Consider the following 19,849-nt stretch of genomic DNA (forward strand, 5'->3'; position numbering starts at 1 on the left):
AGCAACAGAGCAGTTCAGCTCTGGAGGATGCCCGTTTGCAAATATGTAAAAAAATGAATTAGTAATTTTGTCTGGATTGCTGCCTTAAATAACGCCTAGGTTGTATTAACCCTAGACTAGTGAGCTCAGTTACGGACATTACGTTTGATTACCTTTGGGAATAAGGCGTTAATTCCGGGGAAATAACGACTGTCTTGTTTTAGGTTGCGTCACGTTATTTGATGCAGGTCTAACGGAACTTAGTGAATCTAGTGTGAGTAAGAGGCAGTAATCGCTTCATCTGTTTGTTATCTGTATAGTAAAAGCAGTTTTAAACATTTACTACATTGCCAGAAGTGGAAATCATTGTGAACCTATTCTGATAGCATGTACAGTAGTACTAACATTGTATTTTACAAAAGATGGTGCTATGCTGCTTTTTTCATTATATTGAGTAGGTACCATAGGAATTAAACCACGACAAAGAAAAATATCCTTAGTGCTGCCCTCTGACCCTGTGTAGCAATAGATAACCTTTATTTATATAGTTATATAAAAAAAATAAAATGCAACAAACATGGTCATAAGTACCGACTGCTGCTTTAACTTACCTGAACTAGGATCTCCCCAAAACTCATCCATGGTCCCTGAACGTGTGGGAACCCCCTGGATATCAGTAACGGCGGAGCCAGCCATCAACTGGCCACGCGGCAAGATTTAAAATGACTGCGAAGTCGGAGCTCACTCGGGCGGCCTACAGAAAGCGGCATTGAGGAGCCATAGTTGCAGTCCGGTGGCCATAATTGTAGACTTTAGTTAAGAATTAGTAATATGCTCAAGATTCCATCTAACTGGTGACGGCAATAATACCCCTGAAAGAAAACTGACAATGGCTCTCATTTCAAAAGATTTATACTAATGCAAGCTATTAATGTAATATGCATAAATGTACGTGTAGAAGGGACTATATCCTGGGACAGAACATGGAGCCAAATAGCAGAGATATGAGAGATTGATAACTAATGTACAGTGAAACTCAGAAGGGGCCCTGCTGCTTTTTGTCACATTGGAACATGATGTACTTTCTGAAAAATGAGATTAAAGCAGTAAAAGCCTTTATTTAATGCAACAGCCACCCTTGTAATGACTGTCACTGACATGCTGCTTATTAAGAGGACAATTATGTTTCATAAAACAGGACAGAACACGAGCACTCAATGTATTACAGCTAAATCTTTTCATTTTGTTCAACTCAGAAATATTGAAGTAGAAAGCACCAAAGCAGTTCCCTTTGTTTAAACAATCAAAAAATGCGTTGACTAATTATACTAACCCTTTCAGTTGGACTGCCGGGATAAGATAGCAGCAATAGTACTGCACCTTATTCATATTGCAACCACATGCAAGACCTCCGATGTTTATTATACAGCAGTGCTGGAGAATTAGCCAATCACAGAAACACATAGGAGGAGATGTGCAGTATCAATATAAGGAAAGTGCTCATAGAGATTTATGTTGATGCAGGGATCAATTTTCTGTTTTTGTTTGCATCATATGTAAGAAAGTATTTAATACATTCGGAGACAATTGTGAGCCAGTAAAGTTTACGCCACCTGGCAGAAATTTGTCACACAAAAGATAAAAAAAAAAGTGATGCATGGAGACGCAGAATTTGATTAATTTCATTACAATCTGTGCATCACGTAACTCCTTCTTAACTCCCCCAAATCACAAGCTGACGCACATGGCATAGAAATTGGTGCAAAGACCTTGATATATTGACGCAAAGAGACGCAATATGGAAATGTAGTAATTTGAGTCAGTTTAGCTCTAAATTTGCCTTGCTTCCCCTAGATAATCTCTTGTCTTGTTATCAGTTCCTCTATAGCTACTTCTTCAATTTGTGGTGAGATTATATATGTATTAATATGTATCTAATATATAAATGTAGGCAAAAAAAACCCAAAACAATATATGGGTATATTATTTGTATTTTAGTACTGTACGTCTCCCCACAAATGAAACAGGTTAACTCGTGTTAAACAGAAGGGTACGCGATATGCAAGATCTTAAAATTTACCAAACTCAGACATTCACACAGGTCTAGTCTTGAATGCCAAGTTTGTGGTTTCAGTTTCCACCCGAGACAGCCACTCTACAGTATGTGATCCTTCTCCTATCTGTGCCTTCTCAGGACATGATACAGGAAATGTAAGCGCAAACCCAAATTATATTAAAATAATAATTGAAAAATGATTCAAAAATAATTAATATCACCAAGAGGAGATGCTGCTGGTGTGAGGAATTTCTCAATCCCTCAAGGTTGCATCTGGAAGAGTACACGAAGCGCAAAAACTCCTCTCGCAGGTTAAGATGTTTGTTCACAGGAATCAGGTCTCAGTAAAAGCAGCATATGTTAAAAAGAAAAGAGAAGAAAAAATAGTGCAACACAGTTTTAATACATAAACAAAACTAGAGCAAGGAGCTCCAGTGCACTCACATGCTCCAGAATATAAAAAGCAGTTTAACCACTCTGGGTTCAGGAACGACGCAGCTTTGCTTGGCTCTGCTTAAATTTGCTGAATAGAGTACTTCTCGTGTCTCTTACTCCCGCACTCTGGCGGCGTCTGACGTCACGGACCTTCTCCTTCCGTCCTTCACTGGTAGGGGAGGGGTTGCCTTTCTGGGTAGTCAGCGTCAGCACGAGATTTGGATCTCTCAGCAGGGAGACAGCTATCGGTAAGGCAGAGGCTTCAAACTGCTACACAGGTCACAGCGCAAGTGATACCCCTACGCGTTTCATCCGAATGACCGGACTTCTGTTAACTTTTCTTGTTTATAGACTCAGCACCATTGGAATCAAACATATATACCTAAAGGGATAGTTAGGGTAAAAGACTAAATATTGCAATGTAATGTGTATCCAGTCCTTAACTATGTGAGGACGAAAGACTGACCTCATATTCTTGGTGACATGGTAGTCGTATTTAATGGCAGAAACACGGCATGTCTATGAATAACTAGGGTATATTTTTATTTCAATAATATTTCGGTCTCTATAAAATCTCTAATATATATCACACTGAAGAGACCCACAAGGTCGAAACAGTCTTTTTTGTGAGCCTATGTTTAAAAGCTGTGTTTAAAGCAGCATGCATTGGCTTAAGGGTTGTTCATGTAATGTGAGCTTGCGACAAAAGGTGGCACTGTGTGCTCATTTGCATGTCATTTCCCAGAATCCCTTGCTGCAGTGGAAGTGCTGTGTGCTGGGTGATAATGGTGAAAGGCAGGATTGCAGACCTGTCTGAGCCATGCAAATGAGCATACAGTAATATTTGCCATATGCTTTACAGTGTAGGGTTTTTGTCACTTTTTTACCCACCATAACCTTAATAATGTATATATAAAAAGAAGTCTCAATAATAAGCACTCAGAATATATATACACATATATACACAGTTAAAGTATTTTGCATGATGTTGATTTCTCATATTGTTAATTTGATTTATTAGTGTGCACAAAAGGTCAAGTGGTCAGCAGTCAATATCGGATGCTTGCAAAGAATGGTGGATACGTATGGCTGGAGACTCAAGGCACGGTCATATACAACACGCGCAACTCTCAACCACAATGCATTGTCTGTGTCAACTACGTACTGAGGTGAGGCAAATCTTGCAAGCAAAAGCCTGCAATTAATTCATGATAAGTTAGACTGTGTACAATTTTAGTTTAGAACCTTGTAATGTTTTGTAAGGGTACAGAAAAAAATTAATTGTAGAACAGATACCAGATCATTTCTGCAAACACATGACAGTGGCTTTTGCACTTAAGTTATTACTACTCTCAGTTGTATCTTTCTATACATTTTTGTGATTATATAAACATTGTAATGCTAACCATCCCTTGGCTGAGAAAAAAACATCCAGAATCACACATCTCTAAAAGATTTTTACTTTGCTTTAGCCAGCTGGAACGAACAGTGTAGAAAAAGGGGCAGCTGTATATAGGGAGTCCAGAAATGGTACACTAGATACAGGCACAGATCACGCAGAATAGGCAGAAACACCCAAAATGGAGTTGAAACCCAGGAAAGGAAGAGATCCACAACGGGATCAGTTGGTGTGCATCCCTCCCCCCCCCCTCCCTTTCTTTCCTAATGTGTCGACTATATGTGAATTGTCTTGAAAAAAAGGGGTGCGGAAGTATAACGCATCAGACTTAAAGAGTTATAATGTTTACTACAACTGCTGTACCTTTGAAAAATTGAATAAAATATAAAAAAAAAGGGGGCAGCTGTGTGTGGACTGCAAAAATGACACATTGAACTACAGCCATAAGACTTACAAAAGTATTCTAAGTACATAGACTCAATCGTTTTACACACTTTTACATTTAAGCCTCTATGCTGACTGTAAGGAATTCAGAAGTTAATTTAGACAGTCAGATCTGGTTACAGGCGTCCATATTTTGATATTTATCTCTACTAAGAAATAAGCAAACATATCAGTGTATCTAGTAAATTAATTGTGGTGTTGTTTGGTGTTTGTTTTCCTAATGTTAATTGCTTTTCATCATTTAACAAAAGTAAAACATGATTATTTAAAAAAATGCTGCGACATGAAGCATTTCAATTTTCTAAAATATTAATTTGGTTGATTTCCTGGACTGATGTATTTCCCCCTCCCCTGTGTCAATAGTGAAATTGAGAAGAATGATGTTGTGTTCTCAATGGACCAAACAGAGTCACTCTTCAAACCACATCACATGACCATGAACTCCATCTTAAGCAGCACTGCTCCTGATAAGAGTGACTTCTTGTTCACCAAGCTAAAGGAGGAACCTGAAGAACTGGCACAGCTTGCGCCAACAGCAGGAGATGAAATCATCTCTTTGGATTTTGGTCAGTGAAGTTGACCCTGTGCAAATAGATTCCTTGTTACAGTCTAAACAATTACCATTTGCATGTATGGTTTCTTGATCTCTTAATAACTTAGAGTTGTCCTTATTATTTATAACTGTATATTTCTCTTGAATTACTAGTATAATGCATCATTTATTAATTGCGTTTCCAGGTGCACAGAAATTTGAAGAACCATCTACTGGTACTTATACCAATGGTGTCCAGACAAATCCAAGCAAACATTGGCCATTGGAAGTTAAGAGCCACTGTTCCCAGGCTGAGATAATAAATCTTCCGTCCTTCACAGCACCTCAGCTAGCAACAGGCAGCAGTACTCCTAGTGTGAGCAGCAACAGCAGCTGTTCCACGGTAAGAATATTTTGTACTGAGCAATTGCTCAAAGTGATTAGTTTAGGCATCATTGTTCAGGGTATTTGCAGATGCAATGATAACCTTTTTGTAGTTTAATCTTCACCATTAGCACTGTATGATACTCATATTGCGTGGCTTAGGTGTAGAACATAAAATGAAGGCAATTTGTGATACTGTATAATAAAAGAAAAACGGAGTCTATAATCAGCTGTTCTAAACTTATCACTTCATAAATCCTGATTCATTAACTGTGTTGAATAACTTTTACCTTAATGAAGTCATGTTCGTGCTTAATAATATAAAGTATGCATTACCTCTCATTGCCTGTTGAATATCTGGCCAAGAGTTTATTCTTGATTATCTATAAACAGTCTCAGAAGTTTCCATCCCTATTTAATGCTGTCCACATTCTGGGAATGTTGCCTAAAATGTACACAACTCTTTGAGGTTACTCACTAGTCTACAGCTAATAATTTTCAGTCCAAATTAATTGAGATGAATAAAAACCAGTAGGAAGATCAGGTGTTGTTAGTTTGCCAAGGTGACCAGGCCATGAACTTTTCTTTCTTTCTGTGAAGTTACCATCTCTTGATTTTGAAGATGCACATGTGGTCTGATGTCACAGGGTAGCTCAGTTCTCCCTCTCTTCTTTGTCAGTACTAGAAGAGATAATGGGCCATATTTACTAATAAAAAGTGTCACTCAATAAGGCAACTTCTGTGCTGGAAGACATCGTATGACAGAATGTCTATTAGTGGACCATAAAGTGCTATATTTAAGCCATTTTGGAGTGTGTCATGTGGTAGCACAGATAGGGCTTATAATATGTATAATCCTCACATACGGCAGACAGTACAATTAATAGTAGGTAGATACTTTGTGTAATCAGAATTAGCTTTCACGCTTTATCTAAATGTAATTTCCATTTAGATATCTTTCTATTTTTCCCACTGTGCCTTCCTAATCAGTTCACCCCAGCACTGGACTGTGGTTTTTGCATTTTATTGCATACCTACTGCACAAGCAAAATATATACAGTAGCTATTTATTTATTTTTAAAATATTTTACCAGGAAGTAATACATTGAGAGTTACCTCTCGTTTTCAAGTATGTCCTGGGCACAGAGTTAAGACAAATAATACATGGTTACAAATACAATTACATAAATGAACAGGGTATACATTATATACAAGACATTGCATGCACAGATAAAGAAAATATATATTATGGGCGAATGAAACAGTTACAGACCAGATTAAAATGTGAGACAGCCTTAGCCCGGGAGCCCGAGCCCGAGTCTCAGCCCCCTGTATTCCATGCACTGGCTCTTAGTGGATTTTAAAAAACCCAATGAAAACGGCCATTTTTTTTGGGGTGCGGGGGGTTAATTATCTCCGTGAAAGCACAGGGGCTGATCTGGCAATGTAATAAGGGGCTCTGTTTAGTGCACGATGAGAGAGGCAGCCGTGGTGAGTCATTGTCTGCGCTGAATACCGATAATAGACACGCCGCTCTCACCCTGCCAAGCGCACCTAACCCTTTCTCTGCTCAGGTGGCACGGAGTTAAAGGGGGGCCGCCTCTCCCAAGACCAACGGGGTTTGAGGAAATCGAAATGTTTAATATGTCATATTATTATTATTATTTAGTCCTCCACGCCACACACTTTTATCCCCCTAACAAGCAGGGGTGCTAATGATAAAACCAAATGGCTGAAAGAGAGGCGAGGGGGGTAGCGGGTCCCTCTGCTTAAACCACACACCCTCGCAGTCTGTGTCTGTCAGCGCCCCGCCTGTCTGCAGTGCGGGCGCGCTGACTGAGGGAGGGGGGCCTTAGCCTTAGATTTGAAAGAACTTAAACTGGTGGTGGATGTGAGAGTCTCTGGTAGGTTGTTCCAGTTTTGGGGTGCACGGTAAGAGAAGGAGGAACGGCCGGATATTTTGTTGAGCCTTGGGACCATGAACAGTCTATTAAGCTATTGCTTAAATTGAGATTTTACAGAGATTTAATGTGCATGTATACAGACATAGCATCACTGCTTGTTGTCAAAACTACATTGGAAAAAATATATATGTGGCTAATTTTGTGTATTCTGATTTAGCACGTTTCCAGTTTGTATGTATATTTTTACTGTACTTTTGCCTCTTTGTGACAAATACACATTTTGGATAGCTTGAGCCTATAACAAAATGGCCCTTAAAATCCTAGCTGTATTTTCAAATAAAACAAATAGCGAACTTTCAAATAAATGCCTAGGAAGAAAATCACGTTGTTAGAAAATCACTTGGCTAGGCAACATGGAGTTTCAGAGAACTCCATCACTTATGTATCGTAGACGTTTTTGACACTACTCTTAATTTGCTACAAGTCAATCTCCTAGCAGGGAGCAGATTTTAACTGATGCTTCAGGCCAGATTGGTTCTCCCTCTAGCCTCTTTTTTTTGTCTGCGAAACTCAATTGATTTACCTGCTTTACCAGTTTGTATTGTTCTTGTGCTGTATGTGATCACATAATTTCTAGTTGTCTCCCACAAATATTGATCATGGTTCCCCCCCAATCCAGCCACACAGTCCAGGAGAATATTATACATCTTTGGAGGAAGATGTTAAGATTGAGTTGATTGAAAAGCTGTTTGCCATGGATACAGAAGCAAACAATCAATACAACGCTAACCAGGTAAATTTTTATGCGTACATCTTCAAATGTTCGTTGAAACGCTTTGGAAAATAGTGATTCTTGCTTGATGTTTTAAAGGTGCAATCCTATTAAATCAATGGATCAAACACTAATTCCGGTTTGAGAATGTTTTATTCAATATTAATGCTGTCAAATATTATTTGAAAGTAGTCAAGTAAATATTGTTTTTTTTTAAATAAAGTACCACCCTTCAACAAATATTGATAACTTTCATTATTTTTATACATACAGCATGTGTACTGTATGTATGGGAAAGATGGCTTTTTTCATAAAGTAAAATAAATATATTGCTAGTAAAAGAATGCTTGCAATGTATGTTTGTACAGTCTGTATTGTATACATTTAAAAATGTTGAATATTGACTACTTTGCGCAACACACTTTAGTGTAGATATAACAGTGACGCTTCTTTAGTACAGTATATAGAAGAAGTAATTGGTATTCTTCTTAACTACGTGCTAAAGTAATACAATGCAGATCTGAAAGGGAATCCAGGTGAACACAAAAGGGAAACATGAAAAAGAAGTAGAGGTTTGAGCTGCACTATTAAGCTTATTTAGTACTGGGGAAAGCTGGGATGTAGACACAATCTCCGTGATAAAAGATATAGAATGAGTCCCATATCCCTAAAATTCACTGCAAAACATTAACACCATGGCATGAAAAATCTGTTCGACAAGGTTAAATTAAAAAAAACAGGGATAATTGGGTGTGACTGAAAAAAAAAAGTGCAAACAGATTCTCATTAATGTTTGTTATGGTTTTTGTTGCAACACACTGATAGGATGTCTTCTTGGTGTCCACAGAATTACTTTAATGAGTTGGATCTTGAAACTCTGGCTCCATACATTCCCATGGACGGTGAAGATTTCCTGCTGAATCCTTTATGCCAGGATGAATGTCCACTCAGTGACAGTACAGTAAACACCCAGGATAATTTGAGCAGAATGAGTTCACTCTTCCAGCCTGACGCTCCTCCCTCGCAGAATCAGTTCCTTCTTCAGAATTTTTGCCAACCGATGGCAGCTAAAAGCTGTAATCACAACCAGGATCCTCTGCCAACAGGGCTTTTTAACACTGAGAAAAAGTCACCACCATTATCACCTTACCATAAAGGTGCTAATACTCCATTGTCTTCAATGGGAGGGAAGCCTAACGTCCAATGGCCTCCTGATCCTCCAATCAATTATATGCCGGCTAAATGGCGATTAATTGATCAGTACAACGGTTCTTTAGCCAACTCCACTTCAGGATCACCGATGCACATGTCTTTGTACAAACAGAGGTGAGAATGCCAAGAATGCTTAGTTGCAAAAGAAAAGGATGGGGCACCTTTCAGCAAAGTCAAATAGTATGTTACTAAAGAGGTCATCAACATTTAGACCTGTGACTAATTAAAATCTATACTTGTATTACCTGGAAACCATATACAGGCATACCCCGCATTAACGTACTGTACGCAATGGGACCGGAGCATGTATGTAAAGCGAAAATGTACTTAAAGTGAAGCACTACCTTTCCCCCACTTATCGATGCATGTACTGTACTGCAATCGTTATATACGTGCTTAACTGATGTAAATAACGCATGTGTAACAGGCTCTATAGTCTCCCTGCTTGCGCACAGCTTCGGTACAGGTATTGCTGTTCAGGACGTGATGACAGGCGCATGTGTGAGCTGCCGTTTGCCTATTGGGCGATATGTACTTACTCGCGAGTGTACTTAAAGTGAGTGTCCTTAAAGCGGGGTATGCCTGTATTACAGATAAATAAATATAATTGGGAAATGTTGGTAGTCTCAGCTAACGTGATATTTATCTTTGCTGACCTTTCTCCACCTTTTTACCATTTTTTATATTTATATTTCGTTAGTGTGTTATTTCAGATATACGTCTGATGTTGCATCATCAGGAAGGATCATATTTAATATGATATTTTATGCGGTGTCAATCTATTATGTGCTTTAGTTGAAGTATAGTATTCTGCTCATAATAGTGCGGTCCTTGAAAAGGGGCTATTTGAAAGACTTAAAGGGGCTCGGAAAAAAAAATCGCATTAGAAATAATAACCACCATTTCATTAACCATGAATTCCAAGGAGAAAAAAAAATCTGAAATCGCTAAAATACAATAGCTATTTCTATAGTTCTCCAACTGAAATAAGAAAGAACAGCACAGAGAAGGTGGCATCAGCAAACATGTATTTTGAAATGTAATACATTATTCCGTTAAAACTAATCGACAGCGTAACGTCCAGTGTTACATAGTTAAAGCTAACATTTAATCTACCACGTTCTGCATCTGTTTTGTGATATGTTAGGGAACAGGTCTTTATAAAGATAGACAGCATGATAAAAGAAAACGGGTATTAAGAGAAATGTGGTTGCCAGGTCACTGGAGAGTTTCGGAGAGCGTGGCAAAGACCTGGGACCTGCAGCGATATTGTTCTGCAACAGTCTGAAACGGAAGCGACAGCTTGAATATGGAGAACAGCTATTTCCACAGCTCAGCATGGTAAGCAATAAAGAAAAAAGCGTTCGCCTTCTTGATGCATCAACATCTTTAGTGCAGACAGGTCAATGCTTTGTTTTGTACCGTGCTATCGGCCTTCCAGCTCTAAACTGGTTTGCTTTTTTCACAATTGTTTCCAAGTCTCTCATTAAACATATTTAACTTTTCTTACAATGTATGATATTTCTGCAAAAAAGAGGATTAATATACTATATATATAATATATATATATATATATATATATATATATATATATATATATATATATATATATAAAATAAAGAATATCACTTGTGAGCACATTCACATGTCTTAGACAGGTCTGCAACCGTGCCTTTCAACCATTATCACCTATTATACAGTGCTCCCACTGCAGCAAGGGATTCTGGGAAATGACATGCAAATGAGCACACAAATTTGTCACCTTTTGCCTAGAATATCCATTCACATGGAGCCCATTTATGCAAATGCATCGCCGTTCACACAGTTTTAAGCACAGCATGGGACTAGCAAAGCAAGTACAGACCACTCACAGACATGTTTCAACCTTGATGGGTATCATCAGTGTGAGGTAGGTTTATACTTGCTTTGTAATATTTCTAGGCTGCGTAGGTTTACCATATACATTTTAAGTTATGGTGGGTGAAAAAGGCAACTAAACACCTCCACCGTTATTCTTTATTGGCTATATGCTAACGGTGGAGGTTTTTTGTTGCCTTTTTCACCCACCATAACTTAAAATGTATATGTTAAACCTACCCAGCCTAGAAATATTACAAAGCATATACGCACACTTTTATTAATGCAACATCCTCTCATATTTCCATACCTACCCACACCATTGATATATACCCACTCCACACACACACCTTTTGTAAAGCGCTGTATACACTGTGGGCTCTTTATGTATGTATGTATGTATGTATGTCTTTATTTATACAGCGCCATTAATGTATATAGCGCTTCACAGTAGTACTGTCCCGGCCAGCTTTATTCTAAAGCTTGCCGGGTTAAATGCGGGCTTTTCTCCGATTTGAATCGGAGTTTCCCGCGCGGCGGCCGCTTCAATAGTTAAGCGCTATTGGCGCTTATCATTGAAAGCGCCCGAGGCGCGGGAAAACCGCCCGAAAGCGGCCGAAAATAGCGGAGGAGGCAGCCGCTTTAGATTAAAGCTGGCCGCTACTGTAATACACGTGACAATCATATATATAACAAATAACTACAAATAACACATCATGGGAATAAGTGCATCAGACATAAAAATAACATTGTGGAAGAGGAGTCCCTGCTCCGAAGAGCTCACATTCTAATTGGTAGGGAGAACGTACAGAGACAGTAGGAGGGCATTCTGGTAAGTGCGTCTGCACTTACACATACACACACACTCTTACATCTCTCACATTCAGGGACAATTCAACACCTCAAGTCATAAATCACACACTAGACAGGGGGGAGGGATGGGCTCTAATCACATTCCTAGATGCACAGTTTTTGAGGAAACCCCTTCCCTGCTTTATTCCATGTAACATCGCCGGAAGAAGAGATCAGTGTATCTCAAAGCTTGTACACATATAAGCATTTCGTTAGCCACAGAACAGTATTGTCTATTAATTTTTGATTATTAAAGCTTGGATAACACGGTACTGATACCTCTTCATATATATATATATATATATATATATATATATATATATATATATACACACACACACACACACACACACACACACACACACACACACACACACACATTGTTTATTAATGACATGTACCTTTTTTTTATATATTGTAGGAGGATTTGACCGATAATACCACATCAAATTTAATGTGGAAAAGAATGAAATCCCTTAAATCTGCAAACTGTCCCCTCATGTCAGAAAAGAAGTCCCTCAGTACAAGTGTCCTCAATGGCAAGTATAACGTTGTTACCATCCCAGCTATGAGACTAGTGGTGCTCATGCATGTTAGATGCAGGTAGAGAGACTTGTATCACTTATTAAAAAACAGTCTACACCCATTTATATGTATTCTGTAAAAATTATTAAAAGTTGTACATACAACTCGAGCTCGATAACGTAATTAATAATATATATTTGAGTCCACTACAGAATTGAGGATTGAACCATCTTGAAATTGTTATGTTATGTGTAACACTGCAAGTAGCAGGAGCTGCTACCATATGGAGACCCCTTACTATACACAGCTTCTTTAGTGCTAGTAAAAAAAAGTGCAAGTTTCTCCACATACCTCTTCTTCAGCTGTCATTTTACAGTGCCCAGTGGAACCTGAAGAAGAGGACTGAATTGTGATAATATGGGAGGAAACAGGGATGTTAAAAAAGATGCTGTCTAATGTTTGCAGTGGCACAAATGAAATAAGTTTGAGATGGCCCTGTCTCGCCTTCTAAATGACAATCAGACTACAATAACTCAGTCATTTTATTTCATTGTTATCTTGTCATTCTTTAAGTTAATTTATACATTTTTACTAGGGATGTGTGATGTTGTCCCACTTTGGAAAAGTTCAGGCAATTTGTATGGTAGAACTTCTTTGGAAGGGCCAAGGTTTATCTAACTTTCTTTTGAAGCTTGCAATTTGAATTTTTTTGGTCACATGATCACAGATGCGGGTTTCAATGGTAGAGATGGACGGATTTTTTTGCTGATATTTGAATTCACTGCAAATGCACATTTGCCCATCTTTGTTAAAATGCTTGCAATACTGCCAACCACCACAAGTTGCACTTTTGTTTTCGAATGTCGGAAAATCTACCTCTATAATTTCTATATTACGTTTGTTTGCGAATGTTACAACATTCAATTCATGTAGAACTTCCAGACCCTGGAATATGGGTTCAGAGAGACAGAGAGACAGAGAGACAGAGAGACAGAGAGACAGAGAGACAGAGAGACAGCTATTTTACTAGAGTATATATATATATATATATATATATATATATATACAGTTGTGTGAAAAAGAAAGTACACCCTCTTTGAATTCTATGGTTTTACATATCAGGACATAATAACAATCATCTGTTCCTTAACAGGTCTACAAATTAGGTAAATACAACCTCAGATGAACAACAACACATGACATATTACACCGTGTCATGAAAAATAAAGCCAAAATGGAGAAGCTATGTGTGAAAAACTAAGTACACCCTTACTGCTTCCATAGGAATTAAGATGCTAAGTAGCAGACAGGTGCTGCTAATCAAATGCCCTTGATTAATTGATCATCAGAAAGTGTGACCCCCTCTATAAAAGCCGGAGTTTTAGCAGTTTGCTGGTCTGGAGCATTCGTGTGTGTTAACACAATGCCAAGGAGGAAAGACATCAGCAATTATCTTAGAGAAGCAATTGTTGCTGCCCATCAATCTGGGAAGGGTTATAAGGCCATTTCCAAACAATTTAAAGTCCATCATTCTACAGTGAGAAAGATTATTTAAAAGTGGAAAACATTCAAGCCTGTTGCCAATCTTCCCAGGAGTGGATTTCCCTGCAAATTCACCCCAAGGTCAGACTGTGCAATGCTCAGAGAAATTGCAAAAAAAACAAGAGTTTCATCTCAGACTCTACAGGCCTCAGTTAGCATATTAAATGTTAAAGTTCAAGACAGCACAATTAGAAAAAGATGGAACAAGTATGGTTTATTTGGAAGGGTTGCCAGGGAAAGCCTCTTCTCTCTAAAAAGAACTAACATACACAATATATTAGATGGCGCTCTAACACTATACTTCAGTGCAAATAACAGTGATAAACAAATATAATATAAATTATAAACTTCACCGTGCAACAAAATAAAAGTAAAGACACTCAAACCCTTCTGGGACTGTTTCAAGGTCCTCAAACGAGATAGTGGATAGGAGTCAGGGGAGCGTCAATACCTGGAAAATATACAAACTACCATAGTGTATACTGTTTGGCAATATAAATGTGGCAATGCTCCAAGGAGCAAAAGACTATTGGATAAGGAACATATCCATAAACAACAGAAGGGAGAAATAAATTCCCGAAGAGAGACAACAGAGCCAAAGGTTAAAAACCATATGAATTTATCCGGAATGGTTAAAATCAAGGCTTACAAGATACCGGAGTAAAACGGGCGTTGTGAAAGGTAAAGATGATACACCGAGTCGCGACCTCGTGAACCTCCAGCGCGTCCGCCTTCTCCACCGGTACTCGTCCTGTGCTGCAAGCTGGATGTCGATACGTCACTTCCGGGTTTCACGGATGTGGTTGGCGTCACCGGAGCTGCAAGCTAGATGCCGATACGTCACTTCCGAATTACACGGGTACAGTTGGCGCCACCGGAACATCAGCTGGGTATCGTCTCCCTCAGGGTGTTATGTTGAGGGTTACGCTCTGATAAGAAGAGTTTAGCAGAGGATGGTTTCGATCCATCGACCTCTGGGTTATGGGCCCAGCACGCTTCCGCTGCGCCACTCTGCTAGATGATAAGAAGAGTTTAGCAGAGGATGGTTTCGATCCATCGACCTCTGGGTTATGGGCCCAGCACGCTTCCGCTGCGCCACTCTGAGGGAGACGATACCCAGCTGATGTTCCGGTGGCACCAACTATACCCGTGTAATTCGGAAGTGACGTATCGGCATCTAGCTTGCAGCTCCGGTGACGCCAACCACATCCGTGAAACCCGGAAGTGACGTATCGGCATCCAGCTTGCAGCACAGGACGAGTACCGGTGGAGAAGGCGGACGCGCTGGAGGTTCACGAGGTCGCGACTCGGTGTATCATCTTTACCTTTCACAACGCCCGTTTTACTCCGGTATCTTGTAAGCCTTGATTTTAACCATTCCGGATAAATTCATATGGTTTTTAACCTTTGGCTCTGTTGTCTCTCTTCGGGAATTTATTTCTCCCTTCTGTTGTTTATGGATATGTTCCTTATCCAATAGTCTTTTGCTCCTTGGAGCATTGCCACATTTATATTGCCAAACAGTATACACTATGGTAGTTTGTATATTTTCCAGGTATTGACGCTCCCCTGACTCCTATCCACTATCTCTAAAAAGAACATGGCAGAACGGCTTAGGTTTGCAAAGTTGCACCTGAACAAACCACAAGACTTCTGGAACAATGTCCTTTGGACAGACGAGACCAAAGTGGAGATGTTTGGCCATAATGTACAGCGCCACGTTTGTCGAAAATCAAACACAACATATCAGCACAAACACCTCATACCAACTGTGAAGCATGGTGGTGGAGGGGTGATGATTTGGGATTGTTTTGCAGCCACAGGACCTGGGAACCTTGCAGTCATTGAGTCGACCATTAACTCCTCTGTGTACCAAAGTATTCTAGAGTCAAATGTTAGGCCATCTGTCCGACAGCTAAAGCTTGGCCGAAATTGGGCAATGCAACATGACAATGGTCCCAAGCTCACCAGAAAATCTACAACAGAATGGCTGATAAAGAAAAGAATCAAGGTGTTGCAATGGCCCAGTCAAAGTCCAGACCTCAACCCGATTGAAATTCTGTGGCAGGACCTTAAGAGAGCTGTGCATAAACAAATGCCCAAAAACCTCAATTAACTGAAGCTATGTTGTAAAGAAGAATGGGACAAAATTCCTCAACAACGATGTGAGAGACTGATAAAGTCATACAGAAAACGATTACTTAAAGTTCTGGCTGCTAAAGGTGGTTCTACAAGCTATTGAATCATACTTAGTTTTTCACACATGGCTTCTCCATTTTGGCTTTATTTTTGTTGAATCATGACAACATGACATCATATGTCATGTGTTGTTGTTCATCTGAGGTTGTATTTGCCTAATTTTAAGACCTGCAAAGGAACAGATGATTTTTATTATGTCCTGATATGTAAAACCATGGAATTCAAGGAGGGTGTACTTTCTTTTTCACATGCGTGCATGTATAGATAGATCCCCTCAATCCCACCTTTAAATAACTTGTGGAGAGACATGCCCAAAAAAGAACACACATGGCAGCTATGCTAAAGGATATGTAAAGTATATTTAAATGACACACCCCAAACGCCCTAAAATATTTCCACAAAGACTATCCTGACAAACCAGGTTCTAAGACCTTGTGAGAAAGGGGATACTGTCAGTCCCAATAGGATCAGGACCCACAATATCGGCTATTCAGGGCAGCAGCTCTAAACCAGCTGCTGGATAGCTTCACTGTCACAGCATACGTCTGGGTTCTACTGATCACACTTGTAACTAATCATACTCGTGGACACTCCCCTGGAGTTCTACTGCTCACACTTGTAAATAATCATACTCGTGGACACTCCCCTGGCTAACTTTAAGAAGACTTCTTCCACTTCCTGCCGGTTCAATGTACCTTGTGCACAAAAATGAGCACACCTGAGATACGTGGGAGATATGTTAATAGGATATGCAAAGTATAGGAAGAAAGCCAGGGGGAATTCTATCCATGAATATGATTAGCTACAGGTGTGAGCAGCAGAGCTCTTTCTCCCTAATCCCTCCTTCTCGCCCTCCCCACCTATCTCCAGCATAACTCATATTTCAGGATCTGGAAGTTCTGTGTGAATTGAATGTTGTAACATTCAAAAATTAATTTAAAATGATGGCGGATCCTGGAGAATTCGCCCAGATTTGTAACTGTAAAACTACCCACAAATATCTGTCATTGACACATTTTATTTATTTATTAAATGTTTTACCAGGAAGTAATACAATGACAGTTACCTCTCGTTTTCAAGTATGTCCTGGGCATAGAGTTATGATGACAAACAATACATGGTTACAATACATAGTTACTTAAGTAAACAGGGTATACATTATATACAAGTCATAGCATGCACAGTTACAGATAATATATATTACAGGCGTATGTAACAGTTACAGACCAGATTAAAATGTGACCCATTTGTCCATCTCTTTTCATTAGGAGTGTAGAGAAAACCACGAAAGTCACAGCAAGAGTTACAAAATCTGACAAATTGTATGGATTTCTACGGGAAAAAAATTGCATTGGGTGACTTTTTGAGAATGTGAACACATTTGCGATTCTTTCACCAGCCATAATTGGGTGAAGTTTGCCACATTTGCAAGCGTGGGTGAAAGTTTCCCCACCTCTACATTTTGTTGTTAAGGGTTTAATAAAAAAAAGAGTGCTGGCTGCCTTTATCATGGCAAAGGCGCAAAGCTAGAATACCATCAATTGTGTTTTAAACGGGATGATAAAAATCCTTGCCAGCATTATATTAAACTAAAACACCTTCTCAGTTTGCAAATCCTTTTTTCCGAAGTAGAATCAGTTCATTTTAACTCACTAAGTTTGTTTTTGTATTGCAAGAGAATGATTCAGCAAATAAAACGAGTCTTCTAAAGTAATTTGTATTAAATGCAAAATGTAATTTGTTTTTAGATGAATTCATTTTTAACAGACACAGAGGTCTACGCGAACATATGATTCAGCCACAACAACAGCAATGCCCACCTACTCCCAGAGATGCACAGAAAGCACCTTTTCCAAATCCGTTCTTCAGCTGCAGTTACCAGGACTATAATATGCCGCAAACACAAAAAATAAAAGGTATATTTGTTAACTGTTTTGCTGAATTTTCTTGTGTGTAACAACTTGTGAACTTTATGTTTACCTACTTTAATTGGGACCACACAAAAGTGTTCTCTGTAATACATTGCAATATTATTTTGCATTGAGGTTTTTTTTAATTCCAATGCAACAGTATAAGAGGGGTATGCTGGGGTCAAAGCTGTCCAAGGAATTCCGACTTAACACTTAAGAATTATGTGATACTATGGTCCAGATTTATTAAACAGTGAGATCATGGTGCCTTAGCCCCTCTTAGTAAATATGGCTCTATATAGGAAAGAAATCTTGTATTTAATAGTCATATATCCATCATATTTGATATTTTTGTTTGATTAAGAATCCGAAATGCATCAAGCTTAAAAATACAGCTAAACCCCGTTATAACGCGCCTCGCTATACCGCGATTCGGTTATAAAGCGGTTTTCCCGTGGCTCCCGTTTTTACACACTGCACACACTGCACACACTGCACACACTGCACACACTGCACACACTGCACACACTCACTGCACACACTCACTGCACACACACTGCTCATTGCTCACACTGCACACACTGCACGCACACTGCACACACTGCACACACTGCACACACACTGCACACTGCACACACACTGCTCATTGCTCACACTGACACACACTGCACACTGCTCACACTGACACACACTGCACACACACTGCTCACACTGACACACACTGCACACTGCACACACACTGCTCACACTGACACACACTGCTCACACTGACACACACTGCACAGACACTGCTCATTGCTCACACTGCACACACTGACACACTGCTCATTGCTCACACTGACACACACTGCACACTGCTCACACTGACACACACTGCACACTGCACACACACTGCTCACACTGACACACACTGCACAGACACTGCTCATTGCTCACACTGCACACACTGACACACTGCTCATTGCTCACACTGACACACACTGCACACTGCTCACACTGACACACACTGCACACTGCACACACACTGCTCACACTGACACACACTGCACAGACACTGCTCATTGCTCACACTGCACACACTGACACACTGCTCATTGCTCACACTGACACACACTGCACACTGCTCACACTGACACACACTGCACACACACTGCTCACACTGACACACACTGCACACTGCTCACACACACACACAGCAAGGTAACCCAACCTCTGTGGTGCCTCTTCAACATTAACCCCCTCACAGCCAGGGGAAAGGGTGTTCGAGCGTCCGGTGTGTCCCCCTCCCCTCTAGGCTGGTGTTACGGCCCGGGGCGGGGGGTGGGACGTCATTATGCTGTGGGGGGGTGGCGGGGCCCTGCGCTGCGGCTGAGTGGCAGGACGACCCTGCGCTACGGCGGGCCCTGTACTGCTGCGCGAGGGCCCTGTGCTGCGGCGGGGGTGGGGGGGTTAGCGGTCTTCCGGAGACTGTGCTTACCTGTCTCCAAAGCAGCACATCCCGACAGCGATCACTTTAGGCACCCCTCACGTTCGCCGTGCGCATGCGCCGTGCGGCTCGTGAGGTGTGGATGTTCCCTGCCAGTTCCCTCTGCTCCTCCTGAAGCGGGGACCGGAGGGGCATCCCCCCTCCCATCCCGCGGCCTGTCACGCGGTGACAGGGGGAAGCGGGGACCGGAGGGACATCCCCGCTCCCATCTCCTGTCCCGCGGTGACAGGGGGAAGCGGGGACCAGAGGGACATCCCCGCTCCCATCTCCTGTCCCGCGGGATGAATATGCGCTGATGCGGCGGCCATTTTTTTTTAAAAAAAAATAGCGCGACCCCGTTACTAACGCGGTGGTCTCGGGG

The 19,849-nt window shown here is 40.4% G+C and overlaps 1 protein-coding gene and 1 non-coding gene across 3 annotated transcripts in view; one reads left to right on the plus strand and one right to left on the minus strand.

Annotated features, from left to right (window-relative positions):
* Positions 1 to 19,849, plus strand: part of EPAS1 (endothelial PAS domain protein 1) — a 137,925-nt gene that overhangs the window by 111,186 nt on the left and 6,890 nt on the right. For both annotated transcript variants that reach the window (XM_075595804.1, XM_075595805.1), the window contains 8 exons: positions 3,492 to 3,639; positions 4,677 to 4,879; positions 5,052 to 5,248; positions 7,813 to 7,926; positions 8,753 to 9,231; positions 10,335 to 10,458; positions 12,248 to 12,365; positions 17,841 to 18,008. In XM_075595804.1, the coding sequence (XP_075451919.1) occupies positions 3,492 to 3,639; positions 4,677 to 4,879; positions 5,052 to 5,248; positions 7,813 to 7,926; positions 8,753 to 9,231; positions 10,335 to 10,458; positions 12,248 to 12,365; positions 17,841 to 18,008 (1,551 nt within the window). The remainder of the gene's footprint in view (positions 1 to 3,491; positions 3,640 to 4,676; positions 4,880 to 5,051; positions 5,249 to 7,812; positions 7,927 to 8,752; positions 9,232 to 10,334; positions 10,459 to 12,247; positions 12,366 to 17,840; positions 18,009 to 19,849) is intronic.
* Positions 14,838 to 14,909, minus strand: TRNAM-CAU (transfer RNA methionine (anticodon CAU)). Its single transcript has one exon. It is a non-coding gene; the product is annotated as a tRNA-Met (tRNA).

Source organism: Ascaphus truei, chromosome 4 (assembly GCF_040206685.1).
Source record: "Ascaphus truei isolate aAscTru1 chromosome 4, aAscTru1.hap1, whole genome shotgun sequence".
In the NCBI taxonomy this organism is placed as follows: Eukaryota; Metazoa; Chordata; class Amphibia; order Anura; family Ascaphidae; genus Ascaphus; species Ascaphus truei.